At 33.9% G+C, this 27,922-nt stretch overlaps 2 protein-coding genes across 4 annotated transcripts in view; one reads left to right on the top strand and one right to left on the bottom strand.

Annotated features, from left to right (window-relative positions):
• LOC111051408 overlaps positions 1 to 27,922 on the top strand; it is a 97,498-nt gene that overhangs the window by 50,519 nt on the left and 19,057 nt on the right. For 2 of the 3 annotated variants that reach the window (XM_039425965.1, XM_039425967.1), the window contains one exon: positions 19,737 to 19,907. In XM_039425965.1, the coding sequence (XP_039281899.1) occupies positions 19,737 to 19,907 (171 nt within the window). Of the gene's footprint in view, positions 1 to 12,765; positions 12,953 to 19,736; positions 19,908 to 27,922 lie in introns of those variants that run through there. The other variant, XM_039425966.1, reaches the window with a different exon arrangement.
• Positions 21,271 to 27,493, bottom strand: LOC111051406. The gene is made up of 4 exons (XM_022337920.2): positions 27,175 to 27,493; positions 23,860 to 26,127; positions 22,447 to 22,494; positions 21,271 to 21,644 (listed from the first exon to the last, which is right to left on the bottom strand). The coding sequence occupies exons 1-4, from the start codon at positions 27,312 to 27,314 to the stop codon at positions 21,416 to 21,418; spliced, it is 2,685 nt and encodes an 894-aa protein (XP_022193612.2). The 5' UTR covers positions 27,315 to 27,493; the 3' UTR covers positions 21,271 to 21,415.

The raw sequence follows: 27,922 nt of genomic DNA, 5'->3' as shown, positions 1-27,922 counted from the left end.
ATGAATTTATGAGTATACTATAATATAGTATGAGTATCTCTGTATACTATGAATCTATGTACGCGTATACAGCCATTAACAAAATTAAAAATTCATCTTCTGTCTCTATTCAAAATTATTCGAGATAGGATTCTGAATCTGTAAGAAACAAAGAAGGAAAGAAATGATAATAATATCGAGATTTGATTCATCGTTTACCGCATTAGCGCTGTTGTTACTGCCAAATTGAATTCGAGAAGCGCTAACAGATATTTATGTTTTTACAAAACTTTCTTCCTCTTGACCAAACACACTTGGCAACGTCTATTGAAAGAATAAGGTTCTGAATTCCATCCGCCAAAATAATTAAATGTGTATTGTTGTAGAATAAACGGATGTAAAATAAGTTGCAGTAGTCTATTATGATGATGATCAGAAAATATATTATTATTTTCTGTTCGATAATGGATAATTATAGAGATATTTTATCAACTTTGTATATGAAATATAATGGCAATAAACACAATTTATAGTTTATTATCAAGTAAAAATAGAAATCTACGTACCCTTTAAAAATTGTTCAGTCACATTTTTCGGCTTTATGATGCCATTGTCAAGTCACATCAAGTGACTGGACACTGGCATCATATAGGCGAAACATGTTGTGATTAAAATATTTTTAAAAGGGTACTTGGATTTCTATTCAGAAGTAACACTGTGCAGTTTTATGACATCAAGGTTAGAACTAGTCACAAGGAACTAGTCACACCTGTGCACAAGGATACAGGGATGATAGTCCACACTTGACATATCTCTGTGTTCTGAGAGTTCTATGTGATGAGGAAATAATGTTTCCATTTACAAATTAGTAAACCGATAGCCTCAGGACATACATTTATTTTACACTTTCAGTATCATTCACAATATTGGTGAATTGTTCTGGAACTTATCCATCTATTTTACTTATCTTTTTTCTTCAGGGAAGACAAAGTCGTATGTGCTTATTCGTATATTTCATACTTATTTTTTCATAAATGGAAACCAAAGTCCAATGCCAAACCTGAGGAAGCTTCTTTCCAAGTATGTCACCTCTACAAATTGTGACCCACTTTGCCGCTGTTTAGTAGTCATCGGGTGATGAATATTTGGCACAACTCGTGATTATTTGGCGCGATATCCCACTCCAGAAGCATAACCAGCTTAGGTAATAAAAGTAGAAGTCCTAGGCTGCCAAGCACGAGTGTAGGCTTAGATAAAGTCATCATGGGCAGGAATTTATCAATGCAATTTACTTTTCCGGTTGCAATTTTTAGAGAGCAGGTGATATCTTGGTATGAATATTCATAATGAAAATACTTAAAGTTGTCCAATGATTTATCGCAATAGTTTAGACAGTATAAAGTCATCATGTACGCATATTATTGTGGTTGAGGTGGTATTGTATGATGAAGATTCATGATGAACAGAACAATATTCGGGGTGTTACAAGCACTTTTTTATTAGGAAAACATATTCACTAAAAATAGTTTTGGCTTTTACACCATTATTAATAATTATTGAACTAATTTTTATCATCTCAAGCATGAAGCAGCAGAATATTATGTAAGCCACTATGTAAGGAGCTAGTATAGAATAGTTTATATGAGATAGTATAATGGAGATTGGTAGTGGTGTGATACTCCAAAGTAAAGGGCTGTAAAGAGACAAGAAACGACTATCCCAGGCATAGCATTCTGATTCTATTCAATGAGCAATGAGATTCTGACCAATGAGAGCTCAATAGAGCAATCAGCTACCAATCGTATGGCTTCATTTACAGTGAGTTCTCTACAACCGAGCTTTAATAGTCAAGATTGAAGCTCAGTAGAGATTGATTATGGTGTCACACAAATACTAGTTTCTCGAATATTATCAGCTAAAGTCATTGTGGAAACTTCAAGTAATTCTATTCATTGTCTATTTTATTTTATGTGTTATGATTGGTATGAAGTATATTATTTTATCACAGCGTTATGATCTCCTACAGTGTTTATCGCGAGGAAGAGAAATAGGAAGGAGAGTGGTCAGCAGAAGAAGAATTTCATGGTTGAAAAATTTGAGAGCCTGGTCCTCCATGAATACCGCGAAATTGTTCGTGCAGCTGTGGATAGAGTGAAGCTAGACATATCACCATGGTAGCCAACGTCTGGAAGCGAACAGGCACATGAAGAAGAAGATAGTTTATCATTACAATTAACTATGTTACAAGATGTAGTCTAGGTACTCATCTGGTCTCTGGTTGTGATTTTTCTATTTATATTTTCTACTGTTCAACCATGTTTATAATAAATCAGTGCACATCTATAAAGTATACAACATGGACGGATGGACTCTTACAAATTGATACGACAGGTATCTACTCAGTTTGCTTATGAGCTATGGGAGCTTATGAGCTCAATTTGCTATAGTTATGGGACCATAACTATATAGATGATCGATAGAGCTTATACAGTCGACTTTTAAAGGCTAATAGGACAGGTCAGATGGATAGTGTTGACAGAATAAAATCGTTAATTGGAATTGAATATAGTAGGGCGCTCCCAGAACATAAATCTTGTCAATTTACTACTTACTAAAAGGATTGGAGAGTTTGATTCTCGAGCGGAGTTTTTGTGGTTTTAATAGGTAGTTTTTTTCCAATCATAACCTGCTTTTTCGGTAAACCTCTGGTAGTGTTTACATTGAGAGAGATGTGTTTTTATCCGTGAAGACAAGCTTGTCATTGATTTAATTTTGTATTTTTTACTAGTTCACTCTCTTCTATTCACGCTCTATTCACAGACCTGGCATGTGATAAATATATAAAAAATCAATCAATCTATTCTACTCTTCTACTCAAACAAAACTCTTCAGATTACTATCCGAGTATTTATTGGTAGAAATCCTATTTTTATATAGATAAATGCATTTTTATAGAGATGTATTTTGTATCAGTGAATGATTGTACACTCGAATCTCTATTCACTTCATTTGAAATACAATGCATAAGAGATTGACTGACGCATCAAATTCAGCCGATATTCTAGCTGACATTGGTAGAAGTATTTTAATTTTCAAGAATAGATTGATTCTTATATCAACCAGGGAGCACGGTCACCTCTGATCATCTAATTTGAAAGATTTGATAGGTTCTAACAAACAGTGAATTCCACTTCCCGACAATCCTTCTCTTAAAACCACTATCAAGGAAATATGGAACGTCTCTCTTTTTCAGCAACTTTTTCCCATGAAGTTGCTGAACTACAACGTAATGTCTGAAAAGTTTCCATCACACTACGAACTCTCAAAGCGTCATCTGTACTATGAGAGAATCTATTTTCAGATTCGTGGTTGGTTTCATGGGAAGTAATGATTAATTTCAATGAAAATTGACGAGACATTGCTTGAATTGAGGAGAATGAATTGAATCAAATAAGAACAAGTTGGATTAGGAAAACCACAAATTAATTGGAACAATTTGAAATATCTGTTTCAATTGTCACACTATTATCAATTTGTAGTTAACTGTGGTTTGGACAATATCAAGTTGTATTGATTTGATATGAATATCTACCACATGATCTTCACAAGAAACCGACATATTATTGTTACATTCTTGATTGATATAATTCCTTCTATTTATTTCGTCATTAGATTAAAACTTATAATGACACCTCAGTTTTATTTCCAAGAATACTTGGACTACGGTATACATTATGAAGTGATTCTCATGGGAGAAACGATTTTAGTTGACACGGTAGAACGTCTCTTAGTCTGTATCCTCAAGTTATAATTTGGGAAATGGAGGCATTCACACATAGATAGCATCAATGGAGCGATGAAAGTCGTTAGTACCTTTAACATCGAGCCTTATATAGTTGAGTCTTATGAAGTTCTTCACAAAGCATCTTACTTCATGTAGCAGAAGAAATCTTACTTAATATAATAATTGATCATTGTGCCATTGAGTTAGTTATTTGGAACCATTTACACGAGTCAACTTATATTCCAGTCGCAAAATTCAATGTCATTGAGTCATGTTATATTGATATTATCACGAGAAAATCCCTCCCCTCCCAGTAGAACAATATAATGTCAAAATTCTAGTTAAAATGATTGAAATTTGTTCAAAATATTTCATCCAGTGACCAAGTTGCAAGGGTACTTCCACTAGAATATTGAATTTTGAGTTATACTTGCAATACTTGCAGTATTGTATTGCAAGTTTGCAAACAAAGTTGCAATTAAGCAGTTGCAAATAAGAATGAATTATAAGCGATAAGTGTATGCTCCATTAGATCTCCATAAGATCATGCCACTTGCGTATGCTTACTTTAAACTCCACACTGTACTGTACTGATTATATTCGCAGTTGCTCAGTAGGTACCAGAACAATATCGATCATAACTAGTAGTTCTGTGAACAGTAGACCTCGCGCTCAGTAAGTTACATTGACCTGTTGTTATGTTTTCTCAAAAATTAATAGATAATTTATCAATTTAAAATGTCTAAAAAAAATCGTAAATAAATATAGAGCGTTCTGTCCTATCGTACCATGACGTGTCGTCCTGGAATGTGAGTGTGAGCGCTGTTATCAGGTCTGGCTGCAACAACTGTCTACAACGTTGATGGAAAGAAACATTTTCAATATGTTCGATGTTTTTGAACGGGTAGTAGTATTATAAATAGTCAACTGTCTATTAACGTTGATGGATAGATACATTTCCAAGATGTTCGATGTTTTTGAACGGGTAGTATTATAGTCCACTAGACAGCTGATTTATGATGAATAATTCTATAGTATGATTTTTACGGTAATATTGGCGTATGAAGGAGGCTCCTTTTTCCTTTTATATTATCCTTGAAATGCAAAATTTTCAAAAACCTTGTATATACGTCGACGCGCAATTTAAAAAAGTAACATACCTGTCAAATTTCATGAAAATCTATTACCGTGTTTCGCCGTAAATGCGCAACATAAAAACATATAAACATTCGACTTGAATCTAGTGCAGGGACACACGATCCGGCGACATCGCCGTCCGGCGTTTTCGCCGTCCGAAGTTTCGCCGTCCGGTTGCAAGAAGTACACAGGAAGGCATGGGGCAGAACACACGACGCCGGCGACGCCGGCGACGGCGAAAACGCCGGCCCGGCGAGAAATTGACCCGGCGATATCGCCGGGTATTCTCTACTTCGCCGTCCGGTTTTGCCGCCGGAAAGCAGTAGCAGGGCATTGTACTATATGGAGATGAACACACGACACGGCGAAAACGCCGGACGGCGCTGTCCCCACCCATGCCACTTCTTTATTTATTAACATTTGTAAAGTTACAAATGGGTAGGGTAGGGTTACAAGGGTAGGTTACAAGGGTAGGGTTGTAAGGGTAGCTGCTACGATATTTTTCTTCTGCAGGGTTTGCAACACTGATTCAACCCTGATTCAACTGGTTGTGTTGCCCTTTTTTCGTTCAGTGTCGAGTATAATATTGTTGTTACTGTCTAGTTTCCAATTTTTTGTTCCTGTATCTGAACAGCGACTGTCCTACAGGAAGGAAATATTCATTAAATTACAATAGTTTTTGGCGTGACTGGAAGAAGAAGCCTTGAGCTCCAGCCACGAGTTCTAAAAATAAGAAATACATTTTTTAACTAATAACAGCAGTACAAATGATACAATTCTGTTGATATATGGTAAATAATCTATGGATGTTGAATTTTATCAATAGTCAAGTACTTTATAAACAAAATATAGATACACAGAAAAATAATATAAAAATTGTCAAGTTCTAATAATTTTTATACAATTAATATTGCCAAAAATTTTGATTTAGCCAACTCAATTCTCAATTTTAAAATAATAGTTCTGTTTTACCCAAGATCTTATTAATCTCAATTTGGTTTTTGTTATTTTATCCTTAATAAAGTCTTCCGGAATTTTATTTATTAGTTTATTACTCTGATATTCAAATTGGTGTTTACTAGATGTTAATGAAGTAAAGTTAATATTGAAAGCATTTACTACAGTTGGCCGTATATTATAAGGGATTGTGCGACGGGTAAATTGATGTGTATTTTTATTAATAAAAATAATTAAATTTGACACATAAGTTTGACGTAACGTTGGTAGATCTATCTCTTCAAATATTAATCTGCTGGGATAGAGTCTGGGTCTTCCAAGCGCAGCTCTAATAATATGCTTTTGTATTATAAAAAGTTTTTTAAAATGAGTGTCATACGCTGCTCCCCATACTTCTATATTATAATGGAAAAGTGAATGAGCATAAGCGTAGTAAATCGTTCTCAAAATATTCAAGTCTTTTAATTGGTTAATTCTGTAAAAAATTGTTATTAAATATTTCAGTTTGAAGCATAGATTCTGAATGTGAACGTCCCATTTAATATGCTGATCCACAGAAACACCTAAATATTTGATTGATTTAACTCTTTCTATTGTTGGAGAAGTGCAGTTAACAGTGATGTTGTTATGACAGTGTATTATCAGCTCAAGCTCATCAGGAGGCTGACCACTTATGTTAGGGGAAAAAGATATGTATTTAGTTTTACTCGCATTTAGAGTTAAAATATGGCTGTTCAACCACGATTTAACTATTTCAAGACCACGATTAGCAGAGTTAAATGTTTCATTCCATGTTAAGCCTGAAAAGATTAGAGCAGTGTCATCGGCAAATGATAGTGTGACACCATTAGGAATATCAATTTTCAATAAGTCATTGACATAAATCAAAAAAAGTAGCGGCGATAGAACAGTTCCTTGTGGAAGTCCAAACTCTTTTATATTTTGAATGTCAGTTTTATCATTTATTGTTAAAATTTGGATTCGATCTGTCAAATAGCTTGCAAATATATCTTTTGTTGTTCCTCTTATTCCACAACACTCTAGCTTATGAAAAAGGATAGAATGTGGTATAGAATCAAAGGCCTTTGCCAAGTCCAAAAATATAGCAAGTGTTTTTCTATTACTATCAAAACTTTTATTTATTAAATTTGTCAAGTGTAAGACAGCATCTTTGGTGGATTTACCTTCTTGAAAACCATACTGGTTACTCGAAATGAAATTGTTTTTTCTAAGAAAGTCCATCAATCTAACTTTTATAATTTTTTCCATAATTTTTGATAAATTGGTTAATAAGCTAATAGGTCTATAGTTTTGAGGATTTGCAAGGTCCTTGGATTTAGGTATTGGTTTAATTAAAGCTATCTTGAATTTCTTTGGAAAATATCCTAATAAAAAACACCTATTAAAAATGATTTCCAGAGGGGAAACAATGAATTTTGAGATTTTTTTTTAAACATATTCCACTAATGTTATCCACACCCGGAGACGAGTTTGGTTTCAGCTCATGTATAAATTTATTTATTTCCGCAGTATCGGTTGGTTTTAGGAAGAAGCTATTCAAATGTCTCCAGGAGGTAGACTCTGGGATTTCAATTCGATTATTCTGTATCAAATTATTAGCATAAGACTGGCCAACTGTTGCAAAGTGCTTATTTAATACATTAGCTTCAATTTTGGGTTGAAAATCCCTATTTTTATTGTTTGTAATCTCCTTTATGCATTCCCATGTCTTCTTCATATTACCCTTATAAAATTGAAATTTTTCGTTGTAGTATTCTATTTTTGCATTTTTTATCACGTTGCTCAGAGTGTTTCTGTACCGTTTATATTCCTCCTTTAATCCATTATTGGATGGTTGCTTATTCAACTCTCTATGCATCTTGTCCCTTTTTCTAATAGAATTAATAATGCCTTGACTAATCCATTGTTTTAAGGGTCTCCTTTTATGTGGTATTTTAAAAGTTTTTGAATTTTTTCTTATGTGGTCCGTCAGAGTATTTACAAAATTATTAACCAAATTATCAATGTTCTCTGAATTATTATCAAGTATATTATCCCATCTTCCATTCTCTAAGCATCGATAAAGATTCTCATAGTCGATTTTCATTCTAGTATTAGTCAATTCATTACTTTCAGGTTTTATTCTGCTATTATTTATATGCATGGTTGTGATAAAGTGGTCGGTAATATTTGATTCGATTATAGTTGCTAATATATTATCAGGATTTATATTATTATTTTTGAGAAAAATATGGTCTATACATGTTTTTGTATTATATTGAACTCTTGTTGGTTTATTAATATAAGATTTGAATCCATTCAGATGAACAGCGCTTAAGTATTCGTTAGTGAGATGACTGTTTTCTAATAGATTCAAGTTCATATCGCCTACAATCAAAAATGTACTTCCATTATTGGTATTTTGCAGAAGCAAGTCAAAACTGTTAATAAAGTGAGTAATGTTTAGAGAAGGTGAGCGGTAAACAGATATCAGAGTATATTTCTTATCTTCAATTGTGAATGCGATTGAGAGAGAGTTGGCATTATCTATTTCCAGTTCTATTCTATCGAAATCTATGTCATTGTGGATGAATATACATATACCATCACTCTTAGTATACTTATTCTTTTTATAAATAGTTCGGTATCCCTCTATTAGAAAATGACACTGACAGTCTTCAGTTATCCATGTTTCGGATAAAACTATTACATTAAATCTTGTTTCACATTGATTCAAATAACATAAAAATTGATCAAAGTTTTTATTAATGCTTCTTATATTCATATGTAATAAGTTGACTAGATTCTCTGAACTATTGTTTAAATAATAATTAGGTTTGAAAGTAGCAATATCGTGTACTACAAATGTATCATAGATGCCAAAATCGATTGTATCTTCAAAGTTAAATGGCATTTTTTTTATGAATAAAAATTAAGAAAAAAGGAAGATAAATAAAGAAAAAAAAACTAGCTGAAAAAGTCGAGTTTGAGCCTGCAAACCCCAGAAAACAACTAAATAAGTTCACTTCTCAATAAGTATTAAATGATGACCAAAACCTCAATTCAAACAATTCTAAATTATTCCAAGTCTAAATTGAACAAACATATTCAAAGAAACATAAACAAAGAAAAATAAAACCACCGTATGAGATCCACTACACCCTGAATCAATAATCTTCAATTGACTATTAAAAAGAAAAAATAAATAAAACTTAGTTTCAGAATAATAGTGTAATATAAAAAGAAAAGTATTACAGATTATATAATGTGACAGTACGCACTCTTGGAATACAAAAAATCTAAGTATAGGTATAAAAGAAAATAGAAAAGACAGAGACAAAATATTTAGATTTCCATCGTAAAGACCGTGATATTTTGATTTTTGCATTACTCAAAAGGTTCGAGATCTTCATCCTTGACTATTCTCTTAGCTGGCGAATCTTGTGTTTGACGCACGAGAATTTTCCCATCCTTGACCCACACAAACTTTAATTTGCCCCCCCTCTTCAGAAATTTTGCCTTTCCTAGCAAGAGCTTATTTGCGGTTGTTAGGTGTTCATTTATATAAATGTTTCCACGAGGTAGGCCAGCGTTCAAGTCCGTGGTTACTAAATTTCTTTTTACTTTAGCTGCCAGCAACCAATTTAATTTGGTTCTCCTTGTCGTGAATTTACAAATAATTGGTTGGATCTTACCTTTCGGAGTAGGAACCCGATGAGCAATAGATATATCATCGTCCTTAAACGGAACGTTGATGACCGCTGCAATGCACTTTATAATCTCGTACACATTTTCACCTTTCGTAGCCAGCTATTTCCAAATTGTCAATTCGAGATCTTTGTTGCAGTTCTCTTATTTCCCTATGACACTCATGGTTTACCAGCTTCAAACGTTCGCATTCTTTTTTTAGATTAATATTATCAGTTTGTAGGCTTTTCATGGATTCCTTGATTTCATTCACAGAGGATGTAAGGGCGGACAGTTTTTCACTAAATACTGCAAACCGTTCATTGATGAATTCTTTCAAGGAGTCAACTAAACATTCTTGATTTTTCTCCTGAACAGTATCACTATTATCACTAATTGAGGTGATACATTGATCACACTTCCACGAATTCTTGAGTTTCACATTCTTGTCAAGCTTACGAAAGTTTTTTAGTGATTTTATACGCGTACACCTTGGATGGTATTTATTTTCACATACGGTACACTCAATACATTCCTTCAAGTCGATTACAGTTTCACATTCGCTGCACTTGTTTGCCATAATTCACTGAATTATACTGAAACTATATAACTGAATTATAATTATTCAACTATACGTAGAATATTAAAAAAAATATATACGGTTTCTAGGTTGGGCTTTGACGACCTTAATTATTGTTGTTAACCGGAGTCTACACGAACGGCTATCGAGCTGAACCGATTATCGGCATTGGAGATAAAGACATCCGTTCACTACGGCTGCTCGAGAAGAACTGGATATACATCATTGCTTGGGGTGAAGATACATTTTTCAACTACCTCAGAATGTCCATCAGAAATTTTGATGAGTTATTTCGAGCTTGTATCACCATTGGGAATACTTGCAGTCACTTTAAATTACGGATCAAATAAATGTAGATAATATTAATAATATTTTTTTTCAGTTTTTTTCGATAAAAAATTTAGAAATGATTGAAGAAATGTATAGGAAAACTCTGAATTCAAATATGACACTATTAATTGAATTCACTCATTATGCTATTCAATTCAATATCAGCTGATTGTCGGGCAGAGGTGTCAGCACATTGGTTATGTTGCGATCGGGATACTGATCAGTACAGCTCTGAAAGCTTCTATTTGTTCCAATAGCGCGTCAGTCGACCGATGAAACGGATGCGCACGAGCTCGACCGATGGTCTTCATACGCTGTATAAAACGCATGGTACTGACCGTGCGCATAAGTGCCGTCAGTCCTGCTCTGAATAGATACGTGGAATATCTATGGAAAAGACAAGCGCGACTGACGTACGCACTGACGGTCGGTCGAGCTCTGTAACCGGCCTTAGACCTCACTCCGCTCGGTCAATAAAAATATTAAGGAATACAAACAGAAAAAGCAAATAAAAAGTCACTAATTTCAGCCTCATGATCTCTTATCTCCTGAGTACTCAATCTCTTTTTTATCACACTAACAGGATAGAGGAGCATCTGTTGTAGTTGCCTATCGTGAGAAAAGTCTACAGAATGTTTCAACTTACAATCATTAGTGTAGGCCTATATTTGGTTACATAGAAAGCATCTATGAATATATCCATATCATCACAAAAAAACTCAGTAGTAGGTAACTTGTGTTCTATACAGTCTGCTCCAATAAAGTAGAAAGTGTTTACAAACACACTTGACATGGTTGATAAGCGTTTAAAAAGACGTCAACAAGCATGAAGACACTATAATGAGATCCACTTCAAACTGTCAGAATTTATTGAATGGGAAGCAATTGATGTTACTTATAAGGAATGCAGACAGCAGTAAGTGAATCTCACTATATGTTTTATGACCTTGATACACTGAGAAAATGAAGAATATAAGTGATAAAGTTCTTCATCTGTTGACAAGTTCTGAATAGAGGTTAGAAGTAGTTTAGTAGTAAGTTGTATGGTATTTGTAGTAAGTAGTCCATGATAGTTGATGAAGATTATGGGGATGCTGTTTTAAATCAATCTATCTTCAAGTGTTTTCTCTAAGAATGTTCAGTACAGAAGCATTGTAATAACACTGATACAAACAAAACACAACAACTACATCAATGGTTGCTTGAGGAAATACTTTTTTAAGTGTATCTGGGAATTCTACAAATTACACTTGAAATAACCCGAAACTCTCATTGTATTGATAGTCTTGAGTAACCATTAATAATCTATAATAACAAATAATCTATCATGAATAACATTAATCAGTGAATATCATGGCAGTCATGAATAATTCATTGAAATAATCATGGTAGTCTTCATTCTCATCATCTCATTCGTAAACATTCGTGTGAACTCTATATATGTATATTTTCAGAAAAACCGAGAAAAAATTTAATTCCATAATATCATATTGCATAGCCTAACAATATAAAATAACATCATGAAACTTGTTACGGTAATCACTGACTTGTCTGCCGTATAATTTCATGACATGTTGGAGCTATAGGGCTTCCTGTATAACATGCAATGTCTAGCAGAATTTATCCAACAATGTACAAACAGAAGATGACAAATGACACTTCATATCATGTAGCATGCAGCCTATATCTGGTTCACTTGATTTATCAAGTCTACATAGATATGGAGGTATTATGAAGGATAATATGTACGAAATCTTACAAGAGAGACTAAGTTCATCAGTTTGTCATTCCAGATATTAGATATTATTTTGTTGTAGTGAATGTGATGTTATGGTTTATTGATATGGATGATAATGGGTTTAGAGCACATTTTAATGGTGCCAGTGAGGGGCCTGTATAGTGGAACTCACGTTTAACTTGCAGTATTTCATACTAGAAACGTCAATGCTTCTCTTTCAACTAACCATTGCTTAGTTGAAAGTTTGTAGTGAATCTCACTACAGTTAGTCACTATTCGATTACCGTACTCATTCATCATTATCCACTCATCATTATCAATAACAATAGTTTTCCACTACAATAACTCGAACTCATCTCACGTAGGCTAAGTGATTCCACATTCTCCTGAAGCATTGATTACTTCCCGTCAACTCCGATCTTGGACAACGTTCTGGTCAAAACCAAAGAGGATAAGAATAGAATTTCTTTTTAAAATTTTTCTATTTTCTTTGCAGAAACATTCAGTCAACTGAATCAACATACTTTCTTCTGTCTTCGAATTCAATAGTGATTTTTGATCGTTTTCTAGGAAATTGAACACTGAAAAATGAGTTTCTCTAATCGTCTTCAGATGTCTGAAGAAGAATCCAGTCGGGTCCAGGAGGAATCCTTCGATCAAAGATGCTCAAACTCGAGTTCTAATATGCAACTGTGTAGGAGATACTCGATCATTACACGGTCTGGATCTCCTGTACCTCCTGCCTTTCTCTGCAATCCTGGTATCAATCTGAATAATTATTTCAACTTGTATCATCATCAGTAGATTTGCACAAAATTATATTAATTACTTACTTACTTCATAGAGTTGAAATCTGTCATTGATTGTGTTGTCTTCCCACAAAATGTTATTAATTCTTGTACTGGATTTACTGTCGTCATGTAGTGCTCATTCATGTTGCTTCCATTGTTATGTTGTAATATATTAATTTGTAGTTGTTAATTGTATTGTTGATTGTTCTGGCACAGAATCGATTTCATTCTCCTGGTAAAATTTGATCTCCTCGTCTGTCTTCTTCTCTTAGCACTAGTAGATAAATATGTGTCCTAATGTCACTTTTGCAATTATATTTGTGTAGGTCTACACATTATGGTTTGTCTTCACGCTGTTCAGCTGTCGAGATTTTTGTTCGATGTGTAAAGGTTTATTTTTATTTATTCCTCCATATATGGTGTTGCTGAGTAGTTTCTATCTCCATCAGAGAGGAAATCTATTGAGCATTTTCTGTTATCTATGTTTTCTCTCCATTTTGCTTTATTCTTAGTTGTATATATATATATATATATATATATATATATATTATATATATATATATATATATATATATGAAGTTCCTATATTTAATCTATATATTAATTGTGTATCCATTCATGCACTAATGTTCTGTTGATTCAGTTGATGTTGTTCAAGGAGGATGTAGATTCGATTTTTCTGTATTGATAATTGATTCTATAGGTATCACATTTTGTATGCGCCATGTCACAGTAGATACGTTTAAAATTCGACTATCCAATTTCTCGAAAAACCAAAAAACGATGTTCTGATTTCGGTACAGTATTTTTATAATGAAGTATCGCTAATTGATAAAACATGACTTGGGTAGAAGAGGTGACTGTATGCAGGCAGTTATGAGCATGAAAACTAATGATTCAATGTCTCAAAACAACCGAAAGCCGTAGGTTCATCATTATAACGATGTAAGCACATATTTTGCTCTTATTGACTGCGCACAAACCTAGAGATTAGAAAGTGCACCATCTCTGATAAAAACATTGTTGTTGAGAATTTTGTTTGATGCTGTATCCTTTTTTGCCAGGCTACATTTATTGTCTCTGAAATTTCAAGAATCCTGTCCCACTTTGAATAGTAATAAGAAATATCTAACAGGTCGCGATTGAATGTTTCTCGACCTTGAAAAACAAGTCTAGGCCTATAAATCTTGTAGCCAGTATCATTATTCAGCATTATGCAGTGAGAACAAGTCTCATAGTACTATTACTGGTTGACATCCAAATTATTAATGTTATTGTTTACACTGGTGAATTTTTAATAGACTTTATCCATTATGACGTATTGACAAATGAGTATCTGGTTGAATGACTCATTTATCATAGGCTAGGAAAAATAAGTAAACGCTTTTATTGTAGAACTCCTTTTGAAAATATAATAGATACCTTGAACAAAAATTTCAAGACCAACATCTCTCAATAACAATATAGACTGTAGTCAGTACGGCAGAAGATTTTTATGAAATTAAAATTAATGATATGAATATAATGAAACTCAATAAGAAATTATAGTGATAGTCAACAATAATTGAATTGATTGAATTGATTTATTGTTTCACAAAAAAAGACTCATAAAACATAAGTAAATGTACTAATTTGAAGAAAATTATATCTATGTTTAAACTATTTCACAAAATAATTGAAACTGTACTCACATGGACCTGTCGGTCTGTTCGTGAGTAAGAGTTCGCATACGTATATTGAAATTTAATTCACACAGATAACTTATCTATGATACAGAGAAGTAATATTACTATTATAGATAGCTACCAATATTTAATAGTATTGAACAATACAATATCAAAACTATTTAAATAAAAGATAAAAATACTTATTTAATTTTAATATTCAAGCTCAACTATCAACATTTGCACGGGAAGGGAAACACACACGCACACACACACACACACACACACACACACACTACGCACACACATGAGTGAATAAATTCCAAGGCGTTACACATACATTGATTTGATCAATCTACCACACTGATAGTCATTCAAAGATGCCAACCATTCATGTAGCACTTTCTAGTATTTTAGTACAGTACAAGAACCTGGATGACTTATATGGGGGGGAGCATTCCGCAGAATCATATTAATTACATAAGAGACATTTCTGTCGCAAACTTCTCTCTAAATTGGAAAAAGTAATAATGTTATTTGGTATCCCACAAACAAATTGACATTTTGAAATATAATATTTACGTTTTTTATTCCACTGAATTAATTAAAATGATTAAGCCTAAAAATGAGAAACCCTTAACAGTTTCAAGGAAAATTTCTGCTGGTAAGGAATTTAATATCCAAAACATGTTGCACGTTTACTACCTCTTCTCAAAAATACTGTATTGTGCTTCAAGCTGTATGAAGCTCTCTAGAAAAGTTATTCCCTCTTGATGAAAAGAAAATTCGCCGTAATCCTTTTGTTGAGAAATGTTCACTTAAAATTCCCAGACTTGTTTTTCGACATTTTCTATACTTTTTCAGGAAAATGCTTCAGCAAAAGAGTGTATTCAACTCTGAACCTAATGAAAACCATCAAATGAAAAATTATAACATATCATATTATACATTTCACATTCAAATATTATAAAATGATATCACATACAACGTTAAGTCCAAAAATAACCATATTATGTCATAGTTCTAAAATAGGAAAGAACTATAGTTCTCAATTATTAACAAAACTACCGACACATAATAGACCAACTTGATCTTCATAGAATAAGTTCAGTAGACAACATTCGTGCCTATTATCTCGAGTCTCATAATATCATTATTGATAACGCGTCACGGAAATGAGTCAACCCAATTGAATTGATAACGACAAAGTTACCAAGGCGTGTTCGCAATATTTATGATGACATAGATTGGCAGAGAGAGAGAGAGAGAGAGAGTGAGAATGGTTGCGAGAGGAAGAGTATTTGAGGGAGAGGTCTTGAGAGAGATGCTGTGTGTGTGAGAGAGAGAGCTTGTGTGCGAGTGAGAGTGTGCTTGTGATAGAAAAGAACAATCTTCTGGGAATTTGTCACTTGTTGAGTCGGTGAATTGGATTATAGTGAGGATTATATGTTTTCAGCATTTGTTAGATAGGAAAGATTGATGTTATTAATATAGGGAGCGCTGACAGATTGCAGTGAATCAATTGGCACTTAATAGGTTCTCGGTTTGACGTCTTCACCATTGAGCAGATAATAGAGAGGCCTGCAGCATCAAGAACAATCTATCTATTAACTGGTAATCATTGCTAAGCGGCTCAGTTGATTAAGTGGGTGTGGTCCAGAAATATCACCTCTGGAGGATGTTGCAGATCTAGAAATAAATTACAATAACTAGGTAGTGCTGACTGCTGGTATGGTGTTGTATATAGTTAAAATCACCATTAGATAGAGATAATTTTAGTGTTTAATTCGAAAAGGTCAAGTTTAACCGGGGACAAAAGTGCCAAGAGTGGCAACGGAATTGAACAAAGAAATAATATATAAAGCTTGACTTTCACTAAAAATGAGATGTGTGTGAATAGGAAGAAATCAGTCACAGGACGCTTTAGCATCTGCCTCATGGAAGATTTACAACTGATTACAATATTATCACTACCATTCAAAACAAAGGTGTGTTTTATAGTTGAGAAGCAATAATATACTGAAGAATTGAGTTAAAAAGTTAGTCCTCCATAAACTAAACTTGGATACTACGGTGAGTCAGGACTAATGTGTGTCGAGTGTGAGACAGCCTTTTTCATAGATTTCTAAACTTCAAAATCCCCATGAAATACTCCAGGATGTTTGCACGATAGCAATCATTCTCAAATAAGTCTAGAAGGAAGAGAAATTATGGTGGATTGGAGCAAATGTGGTATGATAATTACTGCTCATTGTTATCTTACATGAGAGTGTGTTTCCATGGAGAATATTAACCAATGAATTGAAATTATGACTCTGATTGAGGCAATAATGTACGAATGAGTAGTAACACCATTAGTCGAATTATGACTGGTGGTTTAATTAGGAATGGGATATGAAGAGCCAAACAATATTGCTTGGCCTGTAACTCCACTTAGCTCGGTATAATATTTGAATATAAGCCAAATTCTCAACTCAGACGTTCAGTTATCGTTCACGAACTTTCCAGCCTAATTCTCCACGTGATTGTCAGCTGTCCAACAAAGTCTCAACTCAAACAATGCAATCATCCTGGAATTATCCAGGACTATTCCAGAACTTTATACACTAAACTTGCACCATTCCAGAATTCCACTTGCACTTTGTTCAGTATGCACTACTACATTGTTCAGTATACAGCATTCATATGACTACGAAGACAACCCTCCAATCTGAATTTTAATTGTTCACTTTTCTCCACACATGCCGAAGCTACTGAGAGATGTGTTCCATATTCTCATTTCTTTTAGAGATTATAGCATGAATAGTTGATAGAGTACTTGAATTTGATTGGCTCCGTGTGATTATGTTTTACGTATAAATTTTTTAATGATAAGATAGTAAAATTTCAAATCATAATATTATCTATCTATATATATAAAAGCAAAATGGCACTCACTCAATCACTGACTGACAAACTGACTCACTCACTCACTCACTCACTCGCAGAACTAAAAATCTACCGGACCAAAAACGTTCAAATTTGGTAGGTATGTTCAGTTGGTCCTTTAGAGGCGCACTAAGAAATCTTTTGGCAATATTTTAACTCTAAGGGTTGTTTTTAAGGGTTTAAAGTTCGTCTTTTAGCATTTATATTGTTCTTCTCCCAATCTCTTAATTATAATATTGAAATTTCCATAATATCATATGTTACTATAGAACTATAATCTAGATAGAGTACCTCTTCGAAACAGTTGTTAACTGGCAACTAAATTAATAATTTTGTCAGGTTGGCATTAAGTTGAGTTGACTTTGTTAGGTTGGCACCAAGTTGAAGATTTCAATGCATTTATCGCGGAAAAATTTATTGGGCACTGCTACTTCAATCCTGGGAATATTATATTACTAGCCGTCAGGCTCGCTTCGCTCGCCATATCCCTTTAGCCAGACGTTTAGTCTGGACCCCCGACCGTATTGTCCTAGCATATGATAAAAATGCTCAAATGAAAAATGCTGGCGAGCGAAGCGAGCCTGCTGATCTCATTCTTGGACGATCCAGTCGGGGGTCCAGGGGGCGGAGCCTGGCAAGCGAAGCGAGCCTGACGGCTAGTAATGTATATAATGATATTAATGTATGTATGTGTTCATATAGGAAATTCTTATATACTTAGAGTGGTTGGGAAATTTAAACCTACTTTTGTTGTATTTTCATTCGATTTACGAGTAAAGATCACTAAACCAGATAATGAGGAATTCCCTGCTTTCCAATGAATTTGTGCTCTACAGAACAAACCAAAGATTATTACTAATTATTTACTTTTCGAAATGGAGAAAATTTGACTGTCTTATTCATACTATTATTATATTTATGTGTTGCGGAAAAAAGTTATCGATTCTTTGTCCAATGTGAGCATAATTTGAATTCTCAGAATAATAGCTTTACAAGATGGAATTTTTCAATGTCTATAGAAGGTCATCAAAAAATGCTCAATGATGAAAGATAAAAGAAACACCAAATCCAGGTTCAAGGAGTGGCAGAATCAGCTTTGATCCAATGCCAATTATTTTAAAAATTGCGGTGTCTTGTTTTAGTTCAGCCTCGAGCGATATTTTGTTTACAAGCGCATTAATGTGATTAAGAATAATTTCCTATTTGTAACTTTCACACGCAACATGAAGCTTGCAGCTATTTAGCTCTATAATGATTCTGAACGTAATGTTTTCAGTGAAATTGAGTCTTATTTAAATCTGCATTACATATTATTCTCGAAGATTTTAAACAGTACCTTGTCTGTACCGGTATTTAGGTGTGTCACAATAATAAAGCAGGATTTTTAATCGGACTATCATAATATACTACTAGACGCAATCCATACTTTATCATTTCTACAATATATTTAACATATTATCCATTTCTTGGTAATTTGTAGATTGAATAATCTATTACTATTTCTCTTATACCAGAGATGAGAAATCGAAAGAGCCATAGACTTTTTTGTCTCTGCTGATATTCAAAATAAATTTTCCAATTTATTGATTGAACTCATATCAACTAAATTTTTGAACTTCAATAAGATGAACATTCCGAATTTCGAATAAATGAATCAGAATATTACTTTTCTATCTTGAAGATTTGCGCATACCAACGCGAAATGAGACTTTGAAATTGTCGCGCTCTTCCTTCACGCACTCATCTGGCTTTGGTATGCGCAATGCTTTGCTTCAATGATTTGCTTTTTCAGTGTTCATAGAATGACGAAATTCTTTCATCCATTTGTTCTATTGTCGTTCATAATGTAATATCGTTCATTTATACATTTAATATCCAATTAGGTTACTTGAAGTCAACCACTCATTTTCAGGAAGTTTGGTTTTAAAATTCTGTAAATACATCTAATTTTATACTGATATTTCACAGAGAGAATACTGATATTGCACTAATTACTAATATTTTGATTGTAGAAATGTCTGTGAAATTATTTAGTAAATAAAATTTCAATTTCAATTTCGTTGATAATCATTTGAATTCATACATCCGTAAACAACTTATTAACTTTTAACTTTAACTTATTACGATCATTTGCGATAAATGGATTTACTTTGATTGACAGGCAATGAATCAGAGCCGCCGCTCGGACCCCTGGTATTGTTCACCTTCATCGCTCCAACAAGGACAGAGAAAATAGATTCAACTTACAAGGATCTCCACCATGCTTTGAAAGCTGCATTGCAGTCCAATAAGCTCCAAAATGGTCTGCTTTTGGATACCAGGGAGAAAGGAGGTAAACTAACATGATCTACTATGAAATTATAGGTATATAATGGATATTTTCTACGGAGAATATCAATGGAAGAACAAATAATTGGTTTGGTATTCCAAATGTACCGTAGCCTACTATAGAAGAATCATTCATCCAGCAATGCTATTTTTCATTAAAATATTGTGATGTGAAGTGAAAAGTAAATAGTGAATTAACTACCTTCGAACTCATAATCTAAGTTTGGGAGAGGAATGTTAAAGGGTAAGCCTGTTTTTGATCTTCTAATATCATTTTAATAATAGTTTTATGTACTAATGAATAAATAAATAAATAAATATCTTCAGCGAATTCTTGAATAAATCACACCATAATATTATCTTGATTTGCACTTAACTGGAATAGGCTATTGATAAAATGATAGTTGAACGAGCGTTAGCTAGTTCTGACTTTTGACTTACTAGGACTCAAATTTGTCCTTCTGTTTGTATGTTCTACAATAACTTTAAAAGAAAGAATTGATCAATCAGTTTCAAATTCTCAACACGTATTCTTCGAACCTTTTCACACTGGTCAAGTTTGTTGGACAACAAAATTGACTCCTTAGTCCTTTATCGGGATATAAAAATTATATTGAAAGTACATGAGAAAAAAATTGTTGTTATTCAGTCCAGCTGAAGAGTAATTTATTTTTTTAGTTTGTAAATATTATGTTGTAAAGCATAACTGAACTGAACAAACCAGCTGAAATCATGTTTGTGTGATAGCTCCCAAATAGCATCAGCTGATGTTATGAATCAATGAATGAAAAGAAAAACTGTAGTAATATTGTATGCAATGAATTATTCTTCAGCTGGACTGAATTACAACAAATTTTTTCTCATGTACTTTCAATATTATTTTCATATCCCGATCAATAAACTGGTACGGGTTGAGATATCAATGTGCGGTTTTCGCCATTTGTTTTCTCTTGTAACTCTATATTTAAATCATGTATCTCTCATGACAACCTTCTCATTTGAAAAAATGGATTTGGATTAACATCAGGTACACAAAGATGTTACAGCGACAGAGTAATTTTTGAAGAGTAATTTTTCATTTCAAATGGGATCCCCAATGAAATCTACAGTCAAATTATTCCTGTAAGAGAAATAAATATTTAGCTGTTTCCATGATTTTCATCAACTCTGTATAATTTAAAGTTGCGGGTTTCAAAGATTACAATATAACAGATATTGAGCGAGTTCTCCAACCCTGGGGGTCACTAGTGTAGACTATTTTGAATCGCCTGCATAATCATGCCTTATTATAAAGCGTTTGCTGATTCTGATTGGAATTTGAATACTTAAAAAAATAATTTTTTGAAGAAAATTTGATTGAATGAGTGTTACAGAAATACAAGTAGTGTATATTTCAGCTCAGGTGTTACACAATAATATTTTAGATTTTTCTCTGACTTCAAAAATTATGATAAAATCACAAAAATATATTCACAAGCAGGATAACGACACGAAATTTTGCAAATTTTACTTTCAGTTGATACTTTTTGCGAAAATTTGACAACATTTCTCCTTGAAATCATGGATATTATTCCTGATGACTCCCATAAATTCCACCATCACTTTTTGATAGTAGTCGTACTTATCGTGGCAGAATTCAAAGTTCCCATAGAGAAAGACAGAGTAGAGCAGTGCCACAGTGAAGAAAATTAAGAAAATCGAGCCCATGTAGTGATCCTTCTTTCGACTGCAAACTGGGATTCTGAAAATCAATTTTCATTATTATTATAATTTGAGCCGTCAATGAGCCTTACGACTGTCATACTTCAGCCAGGACCGACTGTTTAACGTGCCCATCCGATCACGGGAGTGATCTGGTTAAAAAGCTTTTGGTAATGAGAGGGTTTGAACCCGGGATCTCTATGCTGCTACGCAAGAACTCTATCCATTAGATCACGGATCAATCGGATTATTATCGTAAAAATTTATCCGATTTCTATGTTTCATAGGAAGTCGAAGAACCTGTATAATAGTACATCTAGTAATTTTAATTGAATAAGATCATAAAGTTGAAATTTCTTCCTGTTACAGCAGCATAAACTAACAATGATAGGCTGATTGAGAAATGCAGGAATAGGAGGACATCGAATGCAGACTGCTAGTTCAACAATATAATTAATAAAAGTTAATGATTCTATTTTCACTGTTCCAAATGAAAGTGATTGTGTCTCTTTAGTTTATACATTACGTATACCTAATATCGAGATCAAGCATAAAGTTTGATTAACTTTATGTGATAGAATGCTGAAATTTTGAGTTACCTATTTATTCATATCGTCTTGTGTCTATTATTGACGAAACTTTAAAATATCAACAAAATGATTCTAGAATATTTCATTCGATTATCATAAATGATAATCATGAACAACTATTTTCTCTTTCTGAGGATGATGCCCCCATGTGCTCGAGGCTTGTGCGTGGGTAATGAGAGTGATAATGATAAGTGATGGAGATGGGTGACCTACAGCTATTACTAATAAATAGGAGTAATCATTCATTCCTACCTTTGATTTTCTGATTTCGGTGATTCTTGATCTTCATCTGGTACAATACTGAAACAAGGATGATGGATAAATTGAAAAAAAAAGATGATCTACAAGTCTACATTATGTATTACAGTACAACACATCCTAGTGAATTTTCAATGCAAGCAAGCTATCAATGTACATGATAAGTCACAAGTCTTTTATGTTACGAATATTTTTTCTGCAGTGAATAATTTTTTCTGCAAGTGGAAGTTTGAGTTATTTCTAAGAATTTAATTCAATTCAATTTATTTTATTTTCAAAAAACAAACATAATACACGAATATAAAATACAATATACAACATATTTTGGAATTCCCCTACTAGACTATCCATCTGTGTGTAGGGGAGGAATTGTTTTGATTATACAGTATTATTTGTAGAATGCGCAACATTCATAAGACATTTGTGAGGGTTAAAAAAAGGAGACGGGCCGCGCTACAGTGGGCTATTGTTCCAAAAAGGTTCATCCTCCAACTCTGGACTATCACACTCCATCCGCTTCATTACCCTCATTAGTGGCCTGAGTGGCCCCGTCTGCTTTCTTGAAGGCATTTCTAGCTGGTAGGGACTCATATATTACTTTGCACCTTACATCTGTTTTTTGTATACTGTAAAATTTATTATTGAATCCATAGTGAGGTCCACGTTATAATGGCAGTGTAGTAAGATAGGAGAAAACCGTTGCCAGATCTCAGCCTTGCCACCCAAACAGCTGATACTGGTATATCTGATGAATTTAACTGTTCATTATTGTTAATCATATTTATTATTTGTCAAGAAAATATATTTTTCAAAGATGTAATAATAACTTTTCATGATTGAGATTAAATATGTTGTCAATTAGTTGACGTAATCTTTATAAAAAAAAGTTCTTAGTTTGACTAAATTTGTTCTTATAATCAATAGGAATGTGTGTGATCACTGTAGGCTACCACTGGGTTACAGCTGAAAATGCCTTTAAGTAACCAGGCTGGTCTAACAATTCATTCCTCGGTGTATAATCCTCAACAATAGACCACGAAAATGTCGTTAAATTCATTAACGATAGGCGACCACTGAAGGGTCACTAGAACTTCTACCTGTTCGTTTATTGTTTTGGGCGGCCCCGTTTCCTTTCTTCTGTCCCTTTGTGAAACTTGAAATGAGTAATTAATCATTTTCAAACATTTTTTTTGGAATGATTATGCTATTTGATCTAAAAATGATAGTTGAAAAGATGATCATAGTATAATTTCATCTTTGGACCTTCAGGAAAATTAATTATATCAACTAGGTATGAAAAATAAAGATAAAATCATCCCAAAAGAGCTAATTATTCAAACAAATATTCCCTATTCCAATACTACAGTTTAAAGTTGAGAAAACATAATGTTACTTATCATCCCTTACCTTTCTGAGTCATTTGGTTCATCAACTTCCACACCGCTAATTATTGTTGTAGGCTCAGTGGAAACGGTTGGGTCTGTAATCACTGTTGGTTCTGCATTTTCACTCCTCATGATTAATGTTGAACTTCTATTCGATTCCAAAGGGGAAGATTGTAGAAAACTTGACTCGTTCTTATTTACTTCATCTCCAACCTTTTCTCCCTCCGACAGAACTTCTTGTGACTTTTCAGGTAAGCCACATGAGACAGTCACAATGGCATGGATAGTTTTCCTTCGATTATTGTTACTATTTTTAGAACCAGTTTTTCTAACAGAACACTCATTATCAATCTGTGTATCCAACTCTGTATCATCACTTGTAGCCTCCGAAATCTGTTCTGTAGCATCTGAAAGAGTTCTTATCTGATCATCACTAGAGCTCTCCCCTCTTTGTTCCTCAAAACACGGGTTTGATTTTGAATAAACCTCATCATTATCTTCATCTACCGGTGAGCAGGAAATGGTTTCTGGCAGAGTTACTCTTTCCACAGCTTCAACCATGTCATCATCCTTACTTTTATTTTTTCTTAAAACTGGAATGATATCTAAAACTATTTTTCTACGATTATTACTACTCTTGACACCCAGCTTTCTTGGAGACATCTTTTCTTCTACTTCCAAATTACTACTAGTTCTTGGTCTCAGGAGAGTTGTGGACATATTTGATGCCTTTGATACATTTGATACATTTGATAAATTCTGGGAGGAAGTCGGAGAAGAAACTCTGCCTTTCTTTACATCGCTACTACCAGGCCTACATCTCCCCAACGGTTTATTATTGATGGCAATTCTTTCGGGAGCTCCAATTTTCCTGCGTTCTTCAGCAATCTGCATGCTTTTGTACCGGCCGCTCACTTTTCTCTCCAACAGAGCGAGCTGCGATCGCCTACTCAAACTCCCTGCGCTTTTCTCGAGTTCCTCCACATCTTTTGTGAACCCGAGAGCTATCGCTTTTCTAAACAAATCCTCCTTGAAGGCCCCAAAGTTTCTCCTGCCCGATGTCATGCTTTGCTTCGATGCTGCTGATGTGTTACTCTCACTAGATGCCACCTGTTGAACTCTTGTTGATGTGTGATTACTTTGAAAACTGCTGCCTCTAGAAAGATTCACAGGAATGTTAGTTACAGGCTTTTTACAAGTATTCGATCGATCAAAACTATTTTTCTTGGGCAACGACTGTCCTACAACACTAGTTTTCCCATCGATTTCTTCCAGAACCGTCACACTCAGATCTGATGACAAATTGTGTAACTTTATTAACACTTCATCTTCCTCATTTGTCAACAGCTCCCTTTCAGAGGGCACACAACTTTTGAGAACTGGTTGTGCCTCGTATTGTAGGCAATTTAGTTCTGGGTTTAGTTTTACACAGAGATTTTCTAGTGTACTCTGCAGTGTGCTTTCTTCGTCAGCCGTCAACCCAAACTCCAACAAATCGAATAGCTTGTTGATGTCCTTATAAGCATCTAGTTCAGGTTCACTATTCTCCAGAAACTTACAGAATTTCTCCTTTAAAATTGTCTTAGTATCGCCTTCAAGCTTCCCATTCACTTCGTCGTTTACATTGAATATCTGCAACAATTTTTTCACAACATGACATGCCTTCTTGTTATCCTCATAGACTCTACGTAGACTTTGTACAATATCACAAAGTTTACTGAGTGATTTCGCTTTACTAAGAGATGTGCCTTCAATGTTCATCACATCCTTGTCGAGTAAATACTTGACCATCCTCTCATCACTTGTGAGGCTTCTCGAGTCGTCGTTCAGTGTGAAAATACTGGAACCTCTCCGGTTTGGGTAACCTCGGACTCCATCTTCATGTAGATAATGATTTGGGAGTCCCGATTGTGAATTTGTAGAAGACAGGTCGTCACTCTCACTAACAGTTCCAGTAAAACTTCTGTTGGAACAACATTCAGCTCTATAGAACCTCGAACCTCTAGGAACCCCGAAATCAGCCCCGAAAAGTACTTCAGGTGGTGCATTTTGGACCAAACGGTGACTGGCGTCTCTCCTACCGATTTCTGTGAAGGCATCTTGTTGCCGACTTGAGGTGGCTTCAGACCACTGTCTAATTTTTATAAGTTTCTCTTCCAAATCATCCAAATGTGTGTCAGCGCTCCACTCGACGGGATCAGGAACTATTGACGACGCTCTCTGGTACTCGGGGTACTCGCAGATTCGTGATGTACCAAACATAGCGCGAATTTCTCCGGGGCTTGGCATGCTGGAAAAATTGAGATTTTTTTTAATGTTGGAAGATCTTGTTTTTTCCATTCTTTCATTTTGTAGTTTTGTAGTTTTTGTAATATTATTATATTATGATATAGTATAGCAAACATTTTTATAAAGTCACTGGTACCCTTTATTTTTGGCCGGTTTGGTTTATTTTTTACTTGTGATTCTGTAAGTTTGACAGCAATTTCCTCTCCACCACTCAACCAAGTAACTTACTATGCAATAATGAAAATTATTATGCCACGCTCTTCTAGAATATTTTGTCTAATCCAGCAGTAAAAAGTAAAGTAAAGTCGTATGGCTTTTGTTGGTGGGGAGTCCCTTGCGGGCACCTGAATATATCATTTAAGCCGTCAATGGGCCTTACGACTGTCATACTTCAGCCAAGACCGACAGTTTAACGTGCCCATCCGATAACACGGGAGTGATCTGGTTAAAAAACTTTTGGTAATGAGAAGGCTTGAACCCGGTTTTAATCCAGCAGTTAGTTTTGTCTATAATTATCTGTAGTTTATAGATAAAAATAGGAATCTTAATAATTATTATTTACTTGATAATGGCATCTTATAGCCAAAACATGTTGTGAGTAAACAATTTGAAAAGGGTACTTAGATTTCTATTTTCATTCATATTCAAGAGTAGCCTTTACGAAAAAAGACGATCATTTTTTGTAGTTCTATGATTTGTTTGTGCAATACGAAAATTATAATTATATCTCAACTCCAAGATACAGCTCACGATTTTGATACATTAAATTTCTAACTCAGTCAGTTCAGAAATTCTAGACAATATATCTCTAGAAACAGAGTGAGGTCGAATCAAGATATCAAAAATCATTTGAAAGTTTTTTTGAGCAATTCATAACATTATTTTAGATGTTGATTGATAATGGAAGGAGCTATACCGTAAACATTTCCTTGTTTATGAATTTGTGGTTACTGCTGCCTTAATGATAAGAAATTCCATTATCATCTGCTTATTTCAAGTAAATTCAAAGCATTTTAAATGTTATAAAAAGAAACAAACAAATATTTACCTTGGCTGCATGTGATCACTGCTACCACGTCTTTCCATGACAGGAATGATGAAGGATTGACGGGGAGGCGTGGAGTACCCCTCATCAACGTGATCCCTGCTTGATCTCTGTGACAATACATTATCTCCTGGATGTACCATAATATATATTCAATTTTGTAACTGACAATTTTTAAAAATTCAGTTTTTACCTAACTTCAGGTTTGCGCGAGCATACTGTTTATGAATATGGTGAATTTCTCTATGGTAACTTAAGCTATCAGCTGGGAGTTTTTATTGATAGAGAATGATGTTATAAAGTTTCAATTCACCCATACAAGCAATACAAGGTATTGGAAAAGTTTACAATATATTGAATTTTTTTCGAACTGTCAGCAAAGGTTTGATATAGAGCATTTTGTTGTAACTTCAAAGAATATTGCCAGTATAATGTTAGTGAGTCTTACTGAAGGGCATTATTATTATTATTATTGGAATAAAGGTGGAAAAATATATTCTGATGTAAAAAACTAGTGATCAGACCATCGAAATGAATGTGGATGAATTCAAGGAAATAAGTTATCAGTTCCCCATCATTTTTGTATTTTCCAGAGAACTTGATAAATGTTACCGTAATTATTTAAATGTTGATCTAGAAACTTGGAAAATTCTGGATTGATCTTTTCTAGACAGTTTCGTTTAATCCAATATGTATATTGAAATATCACGATTCTCTCACACTTCATTATAAAATGATAGATACAGTATAT

Source organism: Nilaparvata lugens, chromosome 4 (assembly GCF_014356525.2).
Source record: "Nilaparvata lugens isolate BPH chromosome 4, ASM1435652v1, whole genome shotgun sequence".
Taxonomy (NCBI): Eukaryota; Metazoa; Arthropoda; class Insecta; order Hemiptera; family Delphacidae; genus Nilaparvata; species Nilaparvata lugens.
This window is presented reverse-complemented; position numbering and strand designations above follow the sequence as displayed.